Source organism: Rhinatrema bivittatum, chromosome 11 (assembly GCF_901001135.1).
Source record: "Rhinatrema bivittatum chromosome 11, aRhiBiv1.1, whole genome shotgun sequence".
Lineage (NCBI taxonomy): Eukaryota > Metazoa > Chordata > Amphibia > Gymnophiona > Rhinatrematidae > Rhinatrema > Rhinatrema bivittatum.
The window spans coordinates 54097282-54120250 of NC_042625.1; the positions used below are offsets into that span (position 1 = coordinate 54097282).

General features: G+C 45.8%; 2 protein-coding genes across 2 annotated transcripts in view; one reads left to right on the plus strand and one right to left on the minus strand.

The window, feature by feature from the left end:
* The window catches only part of RNF10 (ring finger protein 10), a 44817-nt gene extending 26479 nt beyond the window's left edge, over positions 1–18338 (minus strand). The window contains exons 1-6 of the mRNA XM_029619095.1: positions 18198–18338; positions 11038–11237; positions 10723–10925; positions 3998–4088; positions 3371–3555; positions 3157–3293 (exon numbers count right to left, since the gene is read on the minus strand). Of these exons, the coding sequence (XP_029474955.1) occupies positions 3157–3293; positions 3371–3555; positions 3998–4088; positions 10723–10925; positions 11038–11237; positions 18198–18309 (928 nt within the window). The 5' untranslated portion in view covers positions 18310–18338. The remainder of the gene's footprint in view (positions 1–3156; positions 3294–3370; positions 3556–3997; positions 4089–10722; positions 10926–11037; positions 11238–18197) is intronic.
* Positions 18339–18751: 413 nt separating this feature from the next.
* COQ5 (coenzyme Q5, methyltransferase) overlaps positions 18752–22969 on the plus strand; it is a 39063-nt gene continuing 34845 nt past the window's right edge. Inside the window, exons 1-2 of the mRNA XM_029619097.1 lie at positions 18752–18917; positions 19308–19448. The gene's annotated coding sequence lies outside the window, so the exon portion shown is untranslated. The remainder of the gene's footprint in view (positions 18918–19307; positions 19449–22969) is intronic.

A 22969-nucleotide genomic window follows, 5' to 3' on the forward strand; every position in this document is an offset into this window, starting at 1 on the left:
CATTTCTCAGAGAGCTTATTCCATAGCTGGGGAAAGTCAAGAAAATGCTCACTCATGTTTGCACTAGCTTCCTGACTTTCAGCTCATTCTCAGAGTACATAAAAAGTTGCCATACTGGGTCAGACCGAGGGTCTATCAAGCCCAGAATTCTGTTTCCAACAGAGGCCAAACCAGGTTCCAAGTACCTGGCAAGTATCCAAAATATATATGCCATTGAATTGTCCATAGGTTTTTCCAGAATTAAGTGCATTTAACGTGGCCAAATGACTTTTGAAAATTGCTATGATAGTTTGTTACATTTACACATATAACTCAGCAATGCCTCATGAAATCTCTCACCAGTTTCGCTTTTAACTAGGCTAGTCCTAAGGCCTAAAGTCTTTTAAAAAAAAGTTAATCACCAAGGATTTAATCTGAATACAGGCTGAATAGGCAGCTGTGCAGTTGAACCAAAACTGGTGAGATATGGTTTGAAAATTCAGACAGCATAAATCAGGCTGCAGACTTTGAAATTAGTTGAATTAATTGCTTGTTTAGGAGCCCCACACCCAGCTGCAATTCATATAAACTTGACTGCCTACAGGAGGTCACATATTCCCTTCTCCCACTGTCAGTCCTACACAACCTGCCATCCTGATTATTTATACCCAAAGCCTTGATACAGTCAGACTGCCACTCTTTGTTAAGTGTGCTTTGTCATTTCTTTCTTTTAAGCCCTCTACTTTCCTGGTTCGTGAATGTATGAAGCTTTGAGAAGTGCATCTTAAAAAAAAAAATGCTGAAAGCGCCCCATATGAAAGGCCCCATTATCCCAGATGTTATGGAGATGCCTGGGGATTCAGGGCAACAAAAAATCCAGATATTTGCCACTAGGCTCAGTTGGAAGAACTGCTGCTGGAGTTAGAGCTAGACCAGTGATGGCCAACCTTTTGAGCTCAGTGTATCAAAATTCATTAAAAAACCGAGCATAACTCAGGTGGTGTGTCACTTCTAGAAAAATCCATAATTTTGTAGCTCTAATTAATAACAAAAAGTTATAATTTTAATATGTGTACTGTATTTATTAATAAAGCAAACACAAATAATTCTTTACCTTACCAGTTTGACTTTTTTGTTGCTGAATTTCATTGGCTAAATCTTCAATAAGGATTTTAAAAAGCCCCTGCTGTCCCCTTCTGTGGGAGCTCTTGATTTCCACTCACCCTGATATTGTCGAGGATTAGGAGGTTATCCTCTCTCTCTCACACATACTCACATGTCCATTTTCTCTCACACATACATACACATTCATGCTCTTATATCCACCATAACCTCTCGCTCTCACTGACACTGACACACTCTCAGGCTCTAAGACACTCTCTCCCCCTCCACACACACACAAACTCTTACTCCCTTGGATTTTCTCATACACACTCATGCTCTCACACTCACTGGCTCCCTCACATACACACACACCCAGGCAAGCTTCCAGTCAGTCAGTCAGTCAGTCATTCTCACACACAAACACACTGACCCCCAGGCAGGCACCCATGCATTCACACACATACACCACCAGGCAGAGTCCCATTCATACCCATGCACACACTAAAGGCAGACCCCCCTCTCTTTTGCCAACAACCTCTAAACCTCTCTCATTCCTCTGCTGCCACTATCACTGCTGCCACATGGCTATTGGGGAGGTGCAGATTGCTGCTACTGACACTGAAGCCCATTCTGCTGCCTCCTCTGTGCAGGCCCCGTGGGCTTCCACTTTCTCCATGCTGATCTCGTACATTGTGAGATCCGCATAGAGAAAGTGCTATTCTTGCACATTCCCAAAGATTACATGTGCCAATCACTAAAACGTAATTTATTTTTTTACCTTTGCTGTCTGATCTTAGTTTTCTAATTGGTTGGTCAAAGATGTTTTTTTTCTACCTTCCCTTTATTTTTTTCCCCTTCCCTTTCTTATTTTTTTCCCAATTCCTTTTATATTGTCTTTTTTTCTGTTTATTTTCTCTCCATCTTCTTCCCTCAAACACACAGTCAGGTTCTCATTCTCACATGCATTTCTCTCTCACACACACAGGCTCTCACTGTCACATGCTCTCTCTCATACAATCATTCATACACAGTCTCTCACTGTCACATGCTGTCTCTCTCACACTCACAGAGGCTCTCACATGCTGTCTCTGCAAACATTCGGGTCCTCACTCTCACACACAATCTCTCAACTCATCTCATACATGCACACATACACAGCCTCAGCCTCTCTCTCACCTCTGGGCCTCCTCTTCGCGGGTCGCCACAGGATGGGCTCTGCAGCGGCCCTGATCTGCTCAGGCTGCGGCGGCCCTGCTACCGGGCCTCTTCCTCTTCTCGGGCCGCTGCGGCCCTGCTACCAGGCCTCTTCCTGGGCCGCTGCGACTTGGGATTCGCGGCGGCCCGTAAGCGGTCCTCCTCCTCCTTCCTGCCGACATGCTTGTGTTAGGTATATCAAATTTAGATATCCTTATCAAATTCTGGAATCTGATTATACAAATTGTCACCATGAGATGTGAAATTGCTTCTCAATGGCAAAGTCCTAGGTTGCCAGGAGAAGCATCTTTGTCATGACATAGTTGGTAGGTTCATTACATTAATCTCTTGATAGCAATTAAGTATCTCTCTAAATTTCAGGCAATTTGGAGACCCTTTGAATAAGGGTGTACTACAGGATCTTAAATGTTCTATTCCCCTTTGGGATAGTATTTTGGATTCTATGGGAAGGGTAGGGGATAAAATGCATTTTGTGTTTGCTTAGGTTGTTCCACTGTGTTTTTATTATGATGTGCGATATTGAAGATATCTGTTTAAAAAATATCTAAATTTCAAAAAATATTATTAAATAGAAGCACGGGGGGGGGGGGGGGGGGGGGGGGGAGGTGTCAGAAAAACAAGCAAGGTGTGGCAGAGGAAGAGGTAAACTAACACACCCTTCAAATTGATCAGTTTCCTTGTCAGCATTATTTTTGGCTAGGGATTCTGCAATAGGTCTGCTGTATGTAGCATTTCTAGGACTAGCAGCTGTTCAACTATTTGGTTAAAAGCAATGCCAATATTTAGAAGACGTCAACAGCCCCCACCCCTAGCAGCCTGCCCCATTACCTCCCCTCTCCCCAAACACCGTGCCCTCACCTCCCAGGGGAATGGGCTGCTCCACTTTCATCCATTTGGGTTTGGGTAGTGCCACCAAGACACCTTTCTCCCTTCTCATCAGCTGCATTGTGATGGTATCACCAACAGAGTACAAGCGTGTCTCCATGGCAACCACACTGCAATAGAGCAAAAATAAAATTGAAGGCACTCCTTCCACAAGGCAAGGGAAAGGCCCAACAGCCCCATATCTCACCTCCTCAGCTCCTTCTTGTAAATGGCCCCATAACAGATAGGGCACTTGCTCCAGTCCTTCTCGCTTAGAGACAGGTAATGCAGAATACATGCCCAGCAAAAGATGTGCCCACAGCGGGTTATCTTGGCTGCAGTAGGAGGATACAGACAGATCGGACAGGAGGGCACTTCATGACTGCAAATGCGCTGAGAAGAAATAAAAATCAACATGCTGTTTGCTGAACACCACTTCTGTAGCAGTGCTGCGAACGGATGGTCCAGGACCACTCCAAAGCACCTAATCCTGCAGCTAGCAGGGAAAGTGATGGGACCAGCCTTGCTATTTTCTTCTATTTCCACTAATCTGAACTTGGCTTAATTCATTGGTTCTACTCTGTGAAATATCAAACCACTTTTTCCAGACAGGATCCCACTGATGCAGCTCTACCCGCACTGGCCAGCATTTCTTCCTGTCAATACTAAACAGCTAGCCACCACAGTTCAGTTCTGAGGTCTTTTGGCATCCCCCCACCCCCCCCAAGTTACCCTTCCGTTTCCCAGCTCCATCTTATGGCTTTCCCATCAAGTGCACACACTCTCCCCTTTCCCCATACTATCTAAACCCAAAAGGTAATCCATTGCTACTAACCACTTGCTCCACAAAGTCCCAGTTCACCAATGTATCTGGGTCAGTTAAGTGGGCAGCATAATCCAGATCTTCAGACACCACAAACTGGCAGCTGAAAAGACATATAGGAAAATTGGTTCTTACCTGCTAATTTTCATTCCTGTAATACCACAGATCAGTCCAGACCAGTGGGTTATGCACTCCCACCAGCAGATGGTCAGAGAGCAAAGCTTTGAGGCACTGGTATCCCAAGTGTGCCACCTGCAGCTCATCAGAATTTATCGATACCCAACAAGCAAAGTATAAATGACAAAAAAAAAAAACCCATCTAATTCCCGAAACAAGGGTGAACAGGAAAAAACTCCTTCAAGGGTCTGAAACAAAACGACCCCAATACCTGAAAATCAGGTTTGAAACACGGTTCATAACAAAAACCAAATATTAGGGAATCTATCAGAATGATTCTATATGTACAGCAGCTAACCATTAGGTAAATCAGTCTTTCGGCAGTAGCACCTGGGTGGGATCCTGGACTGATCTGTGGTATTACAGGAACGAAAATTAGCAGGTAAGAACCAATTTTCCTTTCCTGTACATACATCAGTCCAGACCAGTGGGATGTACCAAAGCCACATTACACTGGGTGGGAACCTGAAAGATCCACTCGCAAGACGCTCTCCCCAGAAAGCACTTGGTCCGGATCCCTGATATCCGGACGATAATGCCTTGTGAAGGTATGCAGGGAAGACCAGACTGCGGTTCTATAAATCTCCTCAGGCCAAACAACTGACCCTCTGCCCAAGAAGCTGCTTGCGCTCTCATCGAGTGAGCTTTCAAACCAGTTGGGTCGGGGTGACCCTTCCCGATATAGGCAAAACAAATTGTTTCCTTCAGCCAGCGAGCCAAGGATGCCTTTTCACCCTTCTTTGGACCTCCAAAGAGCATAAAAAGGTGATCGAAAAGAGTTAGTGACCTTCAAATACCGAAGGAGAACCCGGAGGACATCTAACAGATGAAGATCTCTTCCCATAGTGGGGTCACGAGCCCAGTCAGGGAATCCAGGTAACTACACAGACTAATTCACATGAAAGGCAGACACCACTTTCGGCAAAGAGGAAGGGACCGTGCGCAGGGACACCCTATCAGCTGAGATGCGAAGGAAGGGATCCCTACAGGAAGAGCCTGCAATTCTGAAATATGCCTTGCGGAACAGATGGCCATCAAGAACACAGTCTTCAAGGTGAGATCCTTTAAGGAAGCGTGTCCCAGAGGATCACGAAGCGCCCTCAACACCAGATTGAGATTCCACTCCAGGAATAACTTTCGAAGAGGTCGAAGAAGGTGCTTCACCCCTTTCAGGAAACGGACAATATCCAAGTGGCTGGTTAGAGGCCTTTCACCTACCCACCCTAGGAGACTTCCCAGGGCCGAAATCTGAGCACGCAGGGAACTATAAGCCAAATCTTTAGATAATCCCTGCTGCAAAAACCCCAAGACCTGAGGAATGGTCACCGACAACAGCACTATACCCTGCTGGTCACACCAGACTTCAAAACACCTTCCTATACTTGAGTGTATGCCATAGACGTTGAGGGCCGCCCAGACCAAAGCAGGGTGGAAATCACCTGTTCCGAATATCTTTTCATCTGTAACTGCTGCCTCTCAAGCACCAGGCTGCGAGAGAGAAGTGATCCTCCCGATCCGAAAAAATGGGCCCTTGTCGCAGGAGGTTCGGCAGATGAGCTAGGCGTAGCGGGCCGTTTGTCGCCAAGCGTACCAGGTCCGCAAACCCGGCCACCATAGCCACCAGAATTACCGAACCGGGATGGTCCTCTATGCGCTGGAGAACGTGCCCGATCAGGGGCCATGGAGAAAAGGCATACAGGAAGATTCCTGTTGGCCACTTGCAGACTAGGGCTTCTATTCCTACCGCCCCGATTTCCTTCTTTTGGCTGAAGAACCGGTCCGTCTTGGCATTGACACGGGTCACCATGAGGTCCAGTTGGGGAACTCCCCATCGGGTACAAATGTGATTCTAACCCTCCCGGGATAGTTCCCACTCCCCGGGAACCAGCTGTTGACAACTGAGGAAGTCCGCCTGCACGTTGTCCACACCTGCCATGTGAGGCTGCAGTGCCTTCCAGATGAAGCTCGGCCCAAGCGAAGAAGTGTGCTTCCTGTGCCACTGCCGGACTCCTGGTTCCTCCCTGGCGATTGAGATATGCCACCGTGGTGGCGTGGTCCGAGAAGACTCGAACCATTCTCCCCTGCACCAGGGACTGGAATGCCAACAACGCTTTGCAGTCTGCCCTTATCTCTAGGCGATTGATAGACCACGACCATTCGGGTAAGAACCAGGTTCCCTGTGCCGCATGACCGAGGCACACTGCTCCCCAGCCTTGAAGGCTCGCATCCGTTGTCACGATCACCCAATCTGGGACTTCGAGGGGCATCCCCTTCTGTAAGTTGTCTTCCGACAGCCACCATTGCAGTCTGGACCTGATTCGCTGCGACAAAGGCAGGGGCAACTGGTATTGCTCAGTCACTGGGTCCCACCACAACAGTAGATCTCTCTGCAACGGTCTCAGGTGAGTGAAGGCTCGAGGCACTAATTCCAACGTTGAAGTCATGAACCCCAGAGCTTGTAGTTAATCCCACACTCTGGGGATTGGAAGCTGTAACAAGAGACACACTTGTTGCTGCAATTTGTACATCCTGGTCATTCATGAGAAACACCCTGCCCTGGAGGGTGTCAAAATGAGCTCCCATACCCCAGACACTGTGACTGGGTCAGATGACTTTTCACTTTGTTGATTACCGAGCCTACGGACTGGAGACAATGGATCACACGAAGAACCGTCTGCTCGCCTTCCTCTTCAGACTTGGCTCGAATCAATCGTCGAGGTAAGGAAGGATCATTATCCCTTCCTCTGGAGTGTCGCCGCCACCACGACCATCACCTTGGTAAAGGTGCGCAGGGCTGTCACCAGTCCGAAAGGCAACACCCAGAACTGAAAATGCTGACCCAGGATCTTGAATCGTAGGAATCTCTGGTGAGCGCTGCGAATCGGGATGTGTAGCTAAGCCTCTGTGAGATCCAAGGAGGAGAGGAACTCTCCCTTTCAAACCGCTGCGATGACTGAAGTGTTTCCATTCGAAAACGGGGCACCTTCAAGCAGCGATTCACCTTCTGTAGGTCCAGGATGGGTCAGAAAGTGTCCTCCTTTTTGGGAACCATGAAATAAATGGAATACTGCCCTACTCCTCGGACGGCATGGGGACGATCGCCTTCAGGGCCAATCTTTGTAGAATGTCTTCAACCGCAGCTCGCTTGTTGTGGGAAACGCATCGTCATTCCACAAAGGCCAGCATGAGAGGCCCAGAAAATTCTAAGGCGTAACCTTTTTTTTTTTTTTTTTTTAACCACCTCCAACACCCAGCGATAGAAGGTGATCCTGGCCCACTCCTCGTAAAATTGGGACAACTTGCCCCCGATCATCCCGTCCGAGGAGTGGGCGGGCCGGCCTGATTTCATTGGGCAGGCTTCCCAGTTCCGGTTCCCTGACCAAAATCACCTCTGGCAGGACGACTGAAGCCACGAAAGGACTGTGTATGGGAAGAGGTCTGTCTTGAACCAGAGGGTGGAACACTCCTCCCTGACCTGCTTTTTTGGAAATCCCGAAAACGGGATCAAGGACCAAATGATTTCCTGTAGGGCTTTCTATCTTCTGGCAGTTTGTTGCCCTTGGAATCCCCCAGAGATTTCATCAACTGATACAAATCCTCTCCAAACAGCAACTTCCCTCAAAAAGGCAGACTGCACAGTTGTGACTTGGAGAAAGCATCCTCTGCCCAATTGCGGAGCCATAGGAGTCACTGAGCCGCCACAGAGGAGACCATAGTCCGGGCCACTGAATGCACCAAGTCATATAAGGCATCTGCCACATATGCTACCGCCGCCTCCAGACGAGCCGCCTGAGAAGCTGACAAAGTCCTGCGGTTTTTGAATCCAACATAAACACGCTCTTTGCATCATGCTGGCATACACCTCCGCCCGAAGTCCTAAGGAGGAGAACTCAAACACCCGCGTCAGATGCAGCTCCAGCTTGCGGTCCTGCACATCTCTGAGAGCAGCTGCTCCTGCCACTGGAATGGTCGTCTTCTTGGTCACCACTGATACAGTCACAGCCACCTTAGGTACCCTGAGGCGTTCTAAATGTTCCTCCATTAGCAGGTAGAGTTTTTGCATCGCCTGGCTGAACTTAAGCCCCACCTCCGGGGATTCCCACTTCCGGCTGAGCTTTTGAATCTTCTTCGGGATAAGTAAAGCACTAGGTGGACCCCGGAGACTGTCCAGGACTGGGTTCACTCCCTTGCTGTTGGAATCTTCCAACGAGGATCTTACCCCCAATTCCTCAAACACCTGGGGAATAAGGGGGTGCAATTCCTCCCTCTTAAACAGCCAGACTACGCACTAGGTTCTACCAGATCCTGATCTTCGTCACCCATATCTACATCTGGAGGGACCTCACCCTGATCTTCAACGGCGTCCCCTCAGGGGCGGAGTGGAGTCGTTCCCCTGCTGGTCGACTGCACCTGCTAGATCCTCTCGAGCCAAAGTTGCCTGGGACAGACGACTGTCAGTTCGCAGATGAGGATGCTTGGGAACTCCCACGCTCCCATCCTGGGCTCTGCGCTTCGCGAGCCAGAAATGCTTCATGCATGAGCAGCACAAAGTCTGGTGAAAATCCCCCGGTCCTGTCACTGCTAGAATCAGTGTCCGTGTCTCTCGATTCCTCTGGTCTCTGATTCCGCGCAGTGGGGGAGGGTCATCCTGGGAGACCTTTTCCACAGGGTGCCCAGTGGGTGTTGGGGCTCCTTCCATTAGACCCAGCCGCCGAGCTTGACCTGCGTGCAGACTTTTTAGGTTTGGTCCTCTTGTCTGAGGCCCCTTCCCCACCCAGTGCACAGTGACAAGGGGGTCTAAAACTGACCATACACCGCAAGCCTTACAAGGTTCCACCGGAGGAGTTTCTGCCATGTTCTTCCTGCAAAAATGGGCATATAACGCCCCCCCACCAAAAACACCGTGAAAATTGGCCCCAGGAACGCTGCGGAGCTGCATGGGAGGTCGAAAAATAAAAAAAAACAAAATGGCCACTGCAGTACAAATAGCTCCGGAGCTGGCGATAAAAATGAGGCAGGAAGCCTAAAAACATCCTCAGAGGTTCTTACCAGGGCTGAAACACTCTCCCTTCCTCTTCAAGAGCCTGCCTGGCTCTGCACCACTGAGCAGACTGATTTACCCCGGGAGCCGCATTGAACAGGGAACTTGGAGCTGTTTTTGTGTAAAAAAAAACTTCAACTTCTAGTAACAGAAAAAAATAAAGCCCAAGCTAAGAATAATAGAAAAAAATCCCCAAAGGGGCTACTTCCCTGTACCGCAGACATTGAGGGGGAGCCTTCAGATCACTGAGGGAGCCAGTCTATCAGGGGACCCGGAACCACATGGGTTAGCACCGCCAGGGGTAACCAATCCCCTGTTCGCCCAGCTCTACCTTAGGGATGGCCCAGACACTGAACCTAGCACCTCAGGGAGCAAGAAAAATCCATCTCACACAGAGCTGCAGGTATACACGACCACCATCTGCTGGAGTCAGAGAAATACTGATGAGCTGTAGGTGGCACACTTGGGATACCAGTGCCTCAAAGCTTTGCTCTCTGATGCCATCTGCTGGTGGGAATGCATAACCCACTGGTCTGGACTGATCTGGGTATGTACAGGAAATGGGATTAACAGTGTATGTACCTGACACAATTTACCCAAACCAGCCCTTAGAAAGATTTTCTGGCAAGATTGTCAGCAACACCAACGCCCAGATTTTAAAAGCCCTGCGCGTGTAAAATCCGGGCTTTATGCGCGTGATGGGCCTTGTGCACGCCAAGCGAGTTTTGGAAGGGGCCCGGTCAGCACGTAAAGCCCGGTAAGCACACAAATGTCAGGCCCTGAAGTAAGTTGTAAAACAAAGAAAAAAAACCCCCAAAAGGTAGGGTTTAGGTGGTGGGGAAGGCTGGAATGCAGGGCTGTGCAGAAATTGCTAAAGTCCTCCCCCTTGCGCGCACCACCCACACATACGCCAGGAAGCGCGCGCACATTATAAAATCTACCCCCCAAATTAATAAAAATCAATCAATCAATCTCATCCTGAGCCATGCAGAAGGCCCCCAGTTTCATCACTAAATCAGGCCTTCCATCCACTCAGATGGCTGGGACTAGGAAAACTGCAGTGGTAGCAGCACTCAGCTTCTAGGAGACAGCCATAGTCCTCATTTGAAGTTATACTCACTAATCACGATTGCGCAGTTCTGAAGGGAGCCCTGGCTGTTGAGCCCCAGCAGGAGTGTCACTGCAAAGACTAGTTACATTTGGGGTGAGGGTTTATAAAATAGGGGGAAAATCCTCAGGAAGTTATAAATGAAGGTTCATGGCAACAGGTCCCAGCCCTGGAAGCCTAAAAAGGAGGAGGAGGAGGAAACTGCCCTTTTTTAAAATATAAGACAAAACTGGGCACTCTCTTTCCAGATTCCACCATTAATTTAGGCTACTTATCAGGACACTGGGACCTTTCAAGAGGAGCAGCAACATTGCAACAGTCTCATTCAACCCTATGACAATCTCAGGACAGAAGAAGCTGGGGCTCCTTCCATTCTCTTCCCAGCTCCATCTCTCCCACATTTCCACTCACTTTGCTTGCAAAAAGAGCTCCTTGTTGAAGGGTTTGTGTCCCCACTTGTTCCGTTTCCCCCAGTTGCCATGTCCGCTCCCATCGTGGTAAGCTCCCACCTGGCCACGGGGCTCAAATGTGAAATTCAACAAGTGATTCAGGCTAATTTTCTTGGGACCAGAGAACTGGGCAGGGCTGAACTCTGCCCGCTGAGCCTCTGCTACCTGCAAGAAAGGAAAATAGACATGGGAGAACCAGTCTTCTCTCTCTATACCATCTCCTAGCTATCTACTCCAGAAGCTAGAAGTGGATAGGAAAAACTAGTTACAGTCTCACCTCTTCTCGTCTTCCACCATTACAAATAGAGCTAGAGTGTTTAGCCTCTCCTCCACCTCGCTGAGGGGGAATCTTGTTAAATGTTTTGCTTTTCTGTGAGTTGGAGCGGCGGGATTGGCTGGAAAAGCTTTCGTGTTTGGGATAAGAGTTGTCTCGTTTACGATTAGAACGTTGTTTAGATCCATTTCCATTCTTCCCATCTGAAAACAAAACACCAAACATAAATCTTAAGGATTTCAACATTCACCATCAAGGCTTATGCCACCGTACTTCTCTACCACTTTTTTTAAAACGAGAAAAAAAAACAAAAAACAGCCCATATCCGCACCCCCCCCCCCCCCCCCCCCCCCTCCACTATATAACCTCAGTATGGTATTACCACAATTCAGGAGAAGCGCAAAGCCACCTGGATTACTATTCTAAACCTAGCTTTGCCCAAACTTACAACAGAAAATTGGGTCAGATCAGTAGCTGTGCACTGCCATGCAGGTGGTCTCAGAATCAGTGTTCCCAGCCCCTGCTATGGGAAGGAAATTGTGGTCATTGCTTAAGGGTGACACCTAATGGCCAGATTCTGATCACATGACATGGTCCCCAGCCCAGGTCAGTCATTGTCATGATCAAACTAAATATATTAAGGGAGATATAAATAAGGGACAATAATCCCTGGATAGTTGCAAATAAGGCTCATAGCATCAGAACCCACTCCTGGTCTGATTCAGCTGGAAGTACAAAGGAATAGGAAGAAATTGCCAGAAGAAGAAAAAAAAAAACCACACTTCCCACATTCTGTGCTCATGGCAGTATTTTAATGATTCTGCTTATCATGACAGCCAGGCAGTCTTCACAGTTCTTTCTTGCCTAAGTAACTGAACTGTTGCCAGTCCCTGCAATCTGACAGAATTAAATGCTGAACCTCTTAACAAAAAGTTCCTTCCTGCCCCTCCCCCAAAGATATACCATAAGAATAAAGATAAACCTGTGCACTGGATTTTTAACCAGCTAAATCAGGACATGCCTATTTGAGCAACTTTGTACAGACCTGGTCTACCCATTCTACCTCCTGGTACAATGCACAGAACGCAGTAGATCTCAAGCTTTCCCTTCACTTTATTTGCCAGCAGAAATCTGTATTTGTTGGATAAGCCTTATTCCAGTAGTTTGAGTTCTCCATTACTGGTTTTGTTTCTATAATCACCACGGGAGGTCATTCCATGCATTTTATGAAAAAGTATGTTCCAATGTCACTCTGGAGTCTACCCATCTGAGCCCCAGGGTTCTTAATCTACAACTTTGTCCTCACTGACAAAAGGTTTGCTTCTTTTGCATTACTTATATCTCTGCAACATCTGAATGTCTTATCTCAGTCCTTACATCTCCACTCATCTGTTTTTGTTTTGGTTTTTTTTTTTTTGCAAACCATGCACCATTCTGGTAGCCCTTCTGTGGGCTGCCTGTATGCTGTTTACACCTTTTGGAGATATACAACATTCCAAATAAGGTCTCACTAATGTCCTGTATAGAAACATTTATCACTTTTTCTGCTGTTATGGCACCCCCGTCCCCCCCATGCACCCTACTTGGGTCCAGATCCAAACTATTTGAAGTAGCTTATATTGCCATTTATTGAGACTGTGTGGTAAAAAAAAAAAAAAAAAGTTTAACTGGCAGATTCATGTTTCTCAAATATAGTCCTGTTACATAGTATCCACAACCTAAATTGGGACCTTGGGATATTTCAGTTACCAGCAATCTTTATTCTTCATATTGTTGCAGTGTATAAACAGTCATAGTCCAATAGCATTGTGCAGGCTATTGGTGACAAGACTTGAACCTGTTGGTTGACAATAGCTAGTGAATGCTCACCAATTTAAATCAGCAAAACCATATAAAAAATATTTCCCAGTCACTTTATAGCAAATATAGTCTTTATTACACATAGAAACAGAAATAATGGCAGGAAAGGACCAAACAGTCTGTCCAGCAAGCTTATGGTAGTATCTGCCGCGCCATACAAAGTCAACCCCATATTTAGTTTCCCATACCTTCAAAGTCAAGGCCCTTGTTGGTTGCTGTTTGAGACCAATTCTCCGTCACCTCTTGCCACTGAAGCAGAGAACAATGTTGAAGTTGCATCCAAAGTATCAGGCTCATTGGTTAAGGATAGTAAACAGCCGCATCAGCAAGTTTCCCCCATACTTGTTTTCCCAGACCATAAAATTCAATGTCCTTGTTGGTTCCTGTCTGAATCTAATTCCTCTTTTACCCCTGCTGTTGAAGCAGAGAGCAATGATGGAGTTGCATCAACAGTATGAAGGTTTGTTGGTTAAGGGTACTAACCACCGCACCAGCAAGTTACCTCAATGTACTCTTTTCTTAATTTCCAACTTCTAGCCTTTGGGGATCCACTGTGTTTATCCCATGCCCCTTTGAAATTTTTCACTGTTTTTATTTTCACCACCTCCTCTGGAAAGGCATTCCAGGCATCCACCACCCTTCTCCATGAAGAAATTTTTCACGACTTTGGTTCTGAGTCGTCCTCCCTGTAACCCCTAGTTCTACTGATTTCTTTCCAACAGAAAAGGTTTGCTGTTGATTGTGCTTCATCAAAGCCTTTTTAAGTATCTGAAGATCTGTATCATGTCTCCCCTACACCTCCTCTCTTCCAGAGTACACATATTTATGTCCTTCAACCTTTCCTCATAAGTTATTTGATGGAGACCTCTCACCATTTTGGTCATCCTTCTCTAGGCTTCTTCCATCCTGTCCTTTTTGAGATACGGTCTCCAGAACTGAACACAGTACTCCAGGTGAGGCCTCACCAAGGACCTGTACAAGGGGATTATCACCTCTTTTTTCTTACTGGTTATTCCTCTCTCTATGCAGCCCAGTATTCTTCTGGCTTTAGCTATCATCTTGTGACATTGCTAAACACTATCACCCCAAGGTCCCTCTCTTGCTCCGTGCACAACAGCTCTTCACTCCATCACATACAGCTCTTTTGTATTATTGCACCCCAGATGCATGACTCTGTACTTCTTGGCACTGAATACCAGCTGCCATATCTTTGACCATTGTTCAAGCTTCCTTAAAAACATGTTTCATTCTCTCTTCTCCTTCCGGCATGTCCACTCTGTTGCAGATGTTGGTATCATCCACAAATAGACAAACTTTACCTTCTATCCCTTCCTCAATGCTGCTGAAAGATATTGAACAGAACCGGTTCCAACACCAATCTTTGAGGCACTCCACTTAACACTGTTCTCTATTCAGAGTAGGTTCCATTTACCATTACATGCTGTCTCTGTCAACCAGTTTGTAATCCACACCATCACTTTGGCACTCACACCCATTATTCTCATTTTATTCACAGGCCTCCTATGTGGGACTGTATCAAAAGCTTTGCTGAAATCCAAGTAGAACACATCGAGTGCTCTTCCTCAATCCAATTCTTTAGTCACCCAATCAAAAAATTCAGATTTGACAGGACCTTTCCCTGGTGAATCCATGCTGCCTTGGGTCCAACAATCCTCCTGACTGTAGATAGTTCACTATCCTTTCTTTCAGCAGAGTTTCCATTAATTTTCCCACCACCGAGGTGAGACTAACCGGCCTGTAGTTTCCAGCTTCCTCTCTGTTACCACTCTTGTGGAGCGGGACCACCACCGCTCTTCTCCAATCACTTGGCACCAGCCCCGTTTCCAGGAATCTATTGAACAGGTCATGCAGCGGACCCGCCAGTTCATCTCTAAGCTCCCTCAGTATCCTGGGATGAGCTTCATCAGGCCCCATGGCCTTGTCCACTTTCAGTTTTCCTAGCTCTTCCCATACATTCTAAGAACATAAGAAATTGCCATGCTGGGTCAGACCAAGGGTCCATCAAGCCCAGCATCCTGTTTCCAACAGAGGCCAAACCAGGCCATAAGAACCTGGCAATTACCCAAACACTAAGATGATCCCATGCTACTGATGCAATTAATAGCAGTGGCTATTCCCTAAGTAAACTTGATTAATAGCCGTTAATAGACTTCTCCTCTAAGAACTTATCCAAACCTTTTTTGAACCCAGGTACACTAACTGCACTAACCACATCCTCTGGCAACAAATTCCAGAGCTTTATTGTGCGCTGAGTGAAAGAATTTTCTCCGATTAGTCTTAAATGTGCTACTTGCTAACTTCATGGAATGCCCCCTAGTCCTTCTATTATTCGAAAGTGTAACTAACTGATTCACATCTACTCGTTCAAGACCTCTCATGATCTTAAAGACCTCTATCATATCCTCCCTCAGCCATCTCTTCTCCAAGCTGAACAGCCCTAGCCTCTTCAGCCTTTCCTCATTGGGGAGCTGTTCCATATAAACAGAGTTTGATCTACCCCATCTCCATGTAAGGTCTTGTCAAACAGCAATGGTCCTTCTTCAGGGTCTTCTTTAGTAAACACCGATCTGAAGTATTTGTTTAATATTTCTGCCATTTCTTCATCTGACACCTGATCATCCCAGCCCTCAACAGAACTCGCAAGCATAATCCTCCTCTTCATGCTCTCCTGATGTACCCTCCTTTTTCACTCCTCCCTGCTCTCTCACTTGATTCATTAAGTTCATTGAAAATGTTCTCCTCACTATTCTGTTATTCAACTACTAAGAAAAAATGTTTACTGTTCACAATACTCTACTGTTCCCAACTACCATGTTAACTCCATTTGATTGTATGCTAATTGCATATTTTGTAAACTGTTATGATGGCTCTACCGAGTAACGGTATATAAAACTCTACAAATAAATAAATAAATCTCTCTCCACACAGTGCTCCTTATCACCTTTCAATTTTACTATACCGCTTCGGGACTCCCTTCTTTCTCTGATATATCTAAAAATTGTTTTGTCTCTTCTCTTTACCTCTTTGGCAATTCTTTCTTCCGTTTGACTTTTAGCTTTCCTGATTTCTTTCTTCATCTTCTTCATTTAACAGATAATTTTTTCCTTGTGTTCCTCTTTTTTGAAATCTTTTATACTTCAAAATCTGTTCTTTTTGCCTTAATTTCTTCAGCCATCTCCTTAGAGAACCAAATCAGTTTCTTTTTCCTCTTGCCCTTCTTTACTTTCCAAACATAAATTTGTAGCCTTTGTAATAGTTCCTTTTAATTTGGCCCACTGTTGTTCTACTTCCAAGTACATCCCCATTTTGACAAAGTCTGTATTTGTGAAATTCAAAACTCGGGTCTGTGTGTGGCTTCTCAGTATCCTATTTGTGATATCGAACCATACAGTCTGATGATCTCTACGGCTTAGGTGAGCCCCCTACCCAAACATTAGGCATTATCCTCATTAGTGAGCATTAGATCGAGGATCAAATCTCCCTCTTGGGTTCCATTACCATTTGTTTGAACAGAGCACCTTGAAAGGCATCCACTCTCTCTCTACTTTTTATAGATTCCACAGAAGGGATGTTCCAATCCACATCTGACAGATTAAAATCTCCAACAAGCAACACTTCTCCCTTCTTTCCCAACTTTTGGATGTCCTCGATCAGGTCTCTGTCCAGTTCATCTGTTTGGGTTGGAGCATCTTCTCTTTTTAAGATGGTCCATAATGCTTCTTTACCCCATATCCTTTGCAATTCTGTTTGGATATTTTTGACACACAGAGCTACTCCTCCCCCTTTTCTGTCCTTCCTTAACAAGTTATAGCCCGGGATGGCTGCATCACAATCATGAGATTCAGTGAACCATGTCTCCACACCAGCAACAATGTCCAGTTCCGCCTCTACCATTAAGGCTTGCAGGTCTTGGATTTTATTGCTCAAACTATGAGCATTTGTGATCATAGCTTTCCAGCTGCTCTTCCTGGTCACCTTTTCTATTTTTTGTTTTTTTTTTTAACTGATTTTATTAATTTGTTTTCCCACTTCCTGTATTGCTTGGGGATGACATTCCAATTTCACTAACCCACCTCCTACCACCCCCCACGTCCTAGTTTAAATGCCCGATAATCAGGTACGTACAGGGAATGTATAATAATTTTTCGCTTAGCATCCTCTTTCCTGCCTCAGACAAATGTAGGCCATCCTTACCATATAATCTTTTAAAGCTCTATACACGGCCCCAGCCTCCAGTGTATCCAAAACCATTTTCCTTACATCAGGTTTTGAGCCAGACACTGAAATTATCTATATGGTATAACATTTCCTTTCCCTTTCCATGAACTGGTAGTACTTCTGAAAAGGCAATAGTCTTAGGCATGTGTCTAATCTTCTCCCCTAAATTTTGGAAATCTTCTTGTACCTTGTGGATGCTGTTTATAGTGCAGCTCCTGCAGAGAACAGCAATTTGATCTATAAATTACAGAGACAGTTATTTCAATACACTAGCTAGAAGTCTAAAAACACTAGCTAAATTAAACAGATTTCAGAACATGCACAACAGTAAATATAGGAGAAAAAGAGAACAATGTCATCAAGAAACCAGTCTACATTATGGCTAGCAAATTAAGATTAAACTTCTCTGGTCACAAGCACTTGTGATTCACAAGTGATAAAGTGGAAGGTGGAATTCAGTATAAGAAATCCCAAGACAATCTGTTAAAGGAGGATTCCCACATATTACAGTTGAACCAGCAAACATGTCCTTGTGGGGGAACACCCACCATGAATACATGATTCTTTTGTGCAAACAAAATTTTCGATCTTTTTTTTATAGGTTTGTATCTTTTTACTGTAATTTAGGTTAACTTTGGATGAGCAAAGCTTTTAGTGTGTCAAATAAATTGTATTTTAAATTGAGTTTTGTATCACAAGTCCAGCCAACTATGTTTTTGGGTTTCTTTTCATTTTAAGGGCACTTTAATATCTTAGAAAACGTCCTGATTCTGAGCCACAGTGACAGACCTTACTCAAGTCTAGATTTAGACATAGGTAACTTTTAAGGTGCCAAATCTGAAGGCACCAAATACCTGGGCTAAAAAGGAGAGGCTTTTTAGCCTATTTCACCCCACTTTCCAATCCCCAGGGGCGCTCCCCCCGGTCGGACTGACGTTACTTCCTTATTAGGACCAGTTGATCACACGGTTCGGCCGCCTGGGGGAGGGAGCGCTTCGCTGTCACTTCCCCTGCCCCCATCCAAGCCATAGGGTCAGCGCTCAGAGCCCTCCCTTTCCCCTTACCGCTCTTGGGCTTAGAGTCCGTGGCGGGTCCGGCCGAGCTGGAGCGGGCCTGGCCTTTGCTTGCGCTGCCGGAGCCTGAGGTGTCCATGTCCGGGGCGGCGCTGAGCGGCATGAGAGGCGGCGACGGAGGGTGGAAGAGGGCGCTGGCACGGGCGGCTGAGGCAGCGGACACCGAGGCTCATGGCGTTCGGGGCCTGCGGGCGTCGCGGCAGGAGCTCCGGCTTCATGGCGACATCTTCCTTCGTGAACAAATACTAAACGCGACTTGAGGCAGGTGTTCCGAAACGGGGACGACGAATACCGGAGGGAGTAGCGGCTCCGGGAGAGGGCCCACAGGGCCCGGGGTGACTAAGAACTAAACTCAGGAGGCCGCGGACTCGGCGACGAGTCGCCAGAGAGGAATGACAAGATCCCGGATGGAGCGCTTTCTATAGGCAGCTGAGGGATGGCAAGAAGAATTATGGGAGCTGGAGTCCAGCGCCCTTTTGTTTTGCTTGCAGTGCCCAGCCTCAGTTCGAAGTTTCTGGGAATTGTAGTTCTCGAAATGGTTTAGTTTCTCGGACCTCCCTGCAACTGTTAATACCCGCTGCAGGGACTTCTTAGCAGCTCTCTGCCGTGTTAACAATTTGGATCTGTTTTTTAAGCAGACTATAGACAAAATTCATAGGTGGTTGCCACGTTCATCAAACGCTTTGAAATAGGCCTAATCTACCCCGACCGGTAAGTTTCAGTCATCGAGGATCGCGGAAATTGTAGTTCTGTACGCGATGGGCCTGACTGAAAGAGACCTAACGTTTTTTTTTTAAGTTGTGAAAATAATAGCTGCAACTTACATGAAAAGGAATCCGATCTGCATTATATCTTTTTAAAGAAAGCATGAATTGTCCAATTTTTTGGAGTTGCACTTCACTGGTAATAAAAATAAAATATGAAACATACCACAGTATTCAAGTGAGAAAATAAAACAATGTAGCAGAATTGTATAATCAGGTTATCCAAATGGTTCCATATTTGTCATGAACTCTTCAGGCCTGCTTTTATTTCGGTTTTCATAGAGAGCTCCCTAGGAAAGGAAAATTGGTTCTTACCTGCTAATTTTTGTTCCTGTAGTACCACAGATCAGTCCAGTCTCCTGGGTTTTGCTTCCCCTCCAGCAGATGGAGATGGAGAAAGTTTTACCGACACTGACACAACCTGAGATGCCACCTGCAGACCCTCTGGCGGATGAAATTTAATGTGGATAAGTGCAAGGTAATGAATATAGGGAAAAATAACCCATGCTATAATTACACAATGTTAGGTTCCATATCAGGTGCTACAACCCAAGAAAGAGATCTAGGTGTCATAGTGGATAACACATTGAAATCGTTGGTTCAGTGTGCTGCGGCAGTCAAAAAAGCAAACAGAATGTTGGGAATTATTAGAAAGGGAATGGTGAATAAAACGGAAAATGTCATAATGCCTCTGTATCGCTCCATGGTGAGACCGCACCTTGAATACTGTGTACAGTTCTGGTCGCCGCATCTCAAAAAAGATATAATTGCGATGGAGAAGGTACAGAGAAGGGCTACCAAAATGATAAGGGGAATGGAACAGCTTCCCTACGAGGAAAGACTAAAGAGGTTAGGACTTTTCAGCTTGGAGAAGAGACGACTGAGGGGGGATATGATAGAGGTGTTTAAAATCATGAGAGGTCTAGAACGGGTAGATGTGAATCGGTTATTTACTCTTTCGGATAGTAGAAAGAGTAGGGGGCACTCCATGAAGTTAGCATGGGGCACATTTAAAACTAATCGGAGAAAGTTCTTTTTTACTCAACGCACAATTAAACTCTGGAATTTGTTACCAGGGGATGTGGTCAGTGCAGTTAGTATAGCTGTGTTTAAAAAAGGATTGGATAAGTTCTTGGAGAAGTCCATTACCTGCTATTAAGTTCACTTAGAGAATAGCCACTGCCATTAGCAATGGTTACATGGAATAGACTTAGTTTTTGGGTACTTGCCAGGTTCTTATGTCCTGGATTGGCCACTGTTGGAAACAGGATGCTGGGCTTGATGGACCCTTGGTCTGACCCAGTATGGCATTTTCTTATGTTCTTATTAATCTGTACCCAAGCCAGAAATGAAACAAACAAGACTAACAGCTTTACATAAGAACATAAGAAAATGCCATACTGGGTCAGACCAAGGGTCCATCAAGCCCAGCATCCTGTTTCCAACAGTGGCCAATCCAGGCCATAAGAACCTGGCAAGTACCCAAAAAAAGTCTATTCCATGTTACCATTGCTAATGGCAGTGGCTATTCTCTAAGTGAACTTAATAGCAGGTAATGGACTTCTCCTCCAAGAACTTATCCAATCCTTTATTAAACACAGCTATACTAACTGCACTAACCACATCCTCTGGCAACAAATTCCAGAGTTTAATTGTGTGTTGAGTAAAAAAGAACTTTCTCCGATTAGTTTTAAATGTGCCCCATGCTAACTTCATGGAGTGCCCCCTAGTCCTTCTATTATCCGAAAGAGTAAATAACCAATTCACATTTACCCATTTTAGACCTCTCATGATTTTAAAGACCTCTATCATATCCCCCCTCAGCCGTCTCTTCTCCAAGCTGAACCGCCCTAACCTCTTTAGCCTTTCCTCATAGGGGAGCTGTTCCACCCCTTTATTATTTTGGTCGCCCTTCTCTGTACCTTCTCCATCGCAACTATATCTTTTTTGAGATGCAGCGACCAGAACTGTACACAGTACTTATTTCACCCAGAAGATTGGTAAACAATCTGGACAGTATGGGAGTAGGCTAAACATCGGATGAGAAATTGTTTAAGGGTAGGATGAAGAGAAGAGTGGTAAATGGAGTCCAGTCTATTGAAAGTAAAGTGGGGTTTCCCAGGGCTCAGTATTGGAACAGGGTTTTTTCTATATCTTTATTAACAATGTTGCTGAGGAACTTAAAGGCAAAATATGCTGGGTTGCCAGTTTTACAAATATTTGTAACACCAGACATGCTGGTCACAGCTGCCACTCCTTGTAGTCATTTCATCCTCCATTGCCTCAGAACAAACTTGGAGGCTGATGCAAAATCATGTGCTCAGGCTAGCGCAGAGCTTAACCAGCGACTGGATGAGCGTTTCAGACACGCCAAGCTAACACTCGATGCAATAAGGGGATTAGCACGTCCAAAACGTGTGTCAAAACTCGCACATAGCTAATAGCACTCATCATATGTAAATGTCATGTAGATGAGGCTATTAGCTATTATCCCTGATGCAAAAAATTGCAGTGCACCTGACACACACTTTTTAACACAGCAAATTTAATGCCAGACCTGGATCATTGCCATACTAAGTAGGAGGAACCACAGAAAGCAGCAACATGAAAATAAAGTTTTGACGGAGACCAGCTTAAAACAAATGCTCAATTTATGAGCATCTGTTTTCCTAACCCGTGGCTGTGCGCACAGCCACGTCTCCTGGGCGTCCTTTTTAGCACGGCATCTCATTACCATACTACACTGGGCACCCAGGAGACATGACTGTGTACGCTTTAAAAAAACGGATGCCCAGTTTGCATGCACGTTTTTACATGTGGCTTATTGCATTGGCCCATCAGACTGAGCCATCTGAATGTACTGTAGGTATTTCTTTGCCACTTTGAAATGCCTGAAACGGTGTAAAATCAAATAAATAAATCCTGGCTTTTGTTGGTTCTCAGCCCACTGCTCTAACCACTAGGCTGCCAGTTCTCTATAGGCAAACATTTGACTGGCTTCAATAAATTATGGGAAGGTAACCTTTTACCCAGAAACTCAAAACTACATATTTTATTTAAAATACAATTAGAATCAGAATACAAAATATGTAAGGATGGGAAAATGTTAAAAGATTTAAAAGCAGCAGTGGGGGAAACTATAGAGCTTTCTGATGGAAACATAATTTGTGTTGTTATGATCAAAACAAATATGAAAAAGGGAATAACTCAAAGACATAAAGGGAATTTTGGGAGAGGGGAAATGCTGTATTCAAGGAAAGAAATCTCTCAGAAAATCAGAGTTTTATAAAAAAAAAATTAAGTCCCTGTTAAGAGGGAGCTGTAAAAGAACAAAAAAAAGGCAACATCTCCAAAAATAAGTCAATAAGCAATAGATAATTTGAAACAAGATACAATGACTCAAGAAGTATTATTTGTTATTGACTTTTTGTAAATTAGCAAATTCCCTGGACTAGATGGACAGAGCTGCATTTTATAAAATGTTTAAGGGTCATTCATTACGGGGTAGATTTTCAAACTATGCGAATAGGCCTACTTTTGCTGGCGCATCAGGCGCAAGCAAAAGTACGCTGGATTTTAGTAGATACGCGCGGAGCCGCGCGTATCCACTAAAATCCTGGATCGGCGCGCGCAAGGTTATCAATTCTGTATAGCCGGCGCGCGCCGAGCCGCGCAGCCTACCCCCGTTCCCTCCAAGGCCGCTCCGAAATCGGAGCGGCCTCGGAGGGAACTTCCTTTTGCCCTCCCCTCACCTTCTCCTCCCTTCCCCTACCTAACCCACCCACCCGGCCCTGTCTAAGCCCCCCCCTTACCTTTGCCAGCGTAAATCCCCGCGCGTCAGCGGGCCTCCTGCACGCCGGGACGCGACCTGGGGGCGGGTCCGGAGGGCACGGCCACGCCCCTGGGCCGTAACCACGCCTCCGGGTCCGCCCCCGAAACGCTCCCGGCACGCCCCCTAAACGCCGCGCGGTTCGGGCCCGCCCCCGACACGCCCCCCTC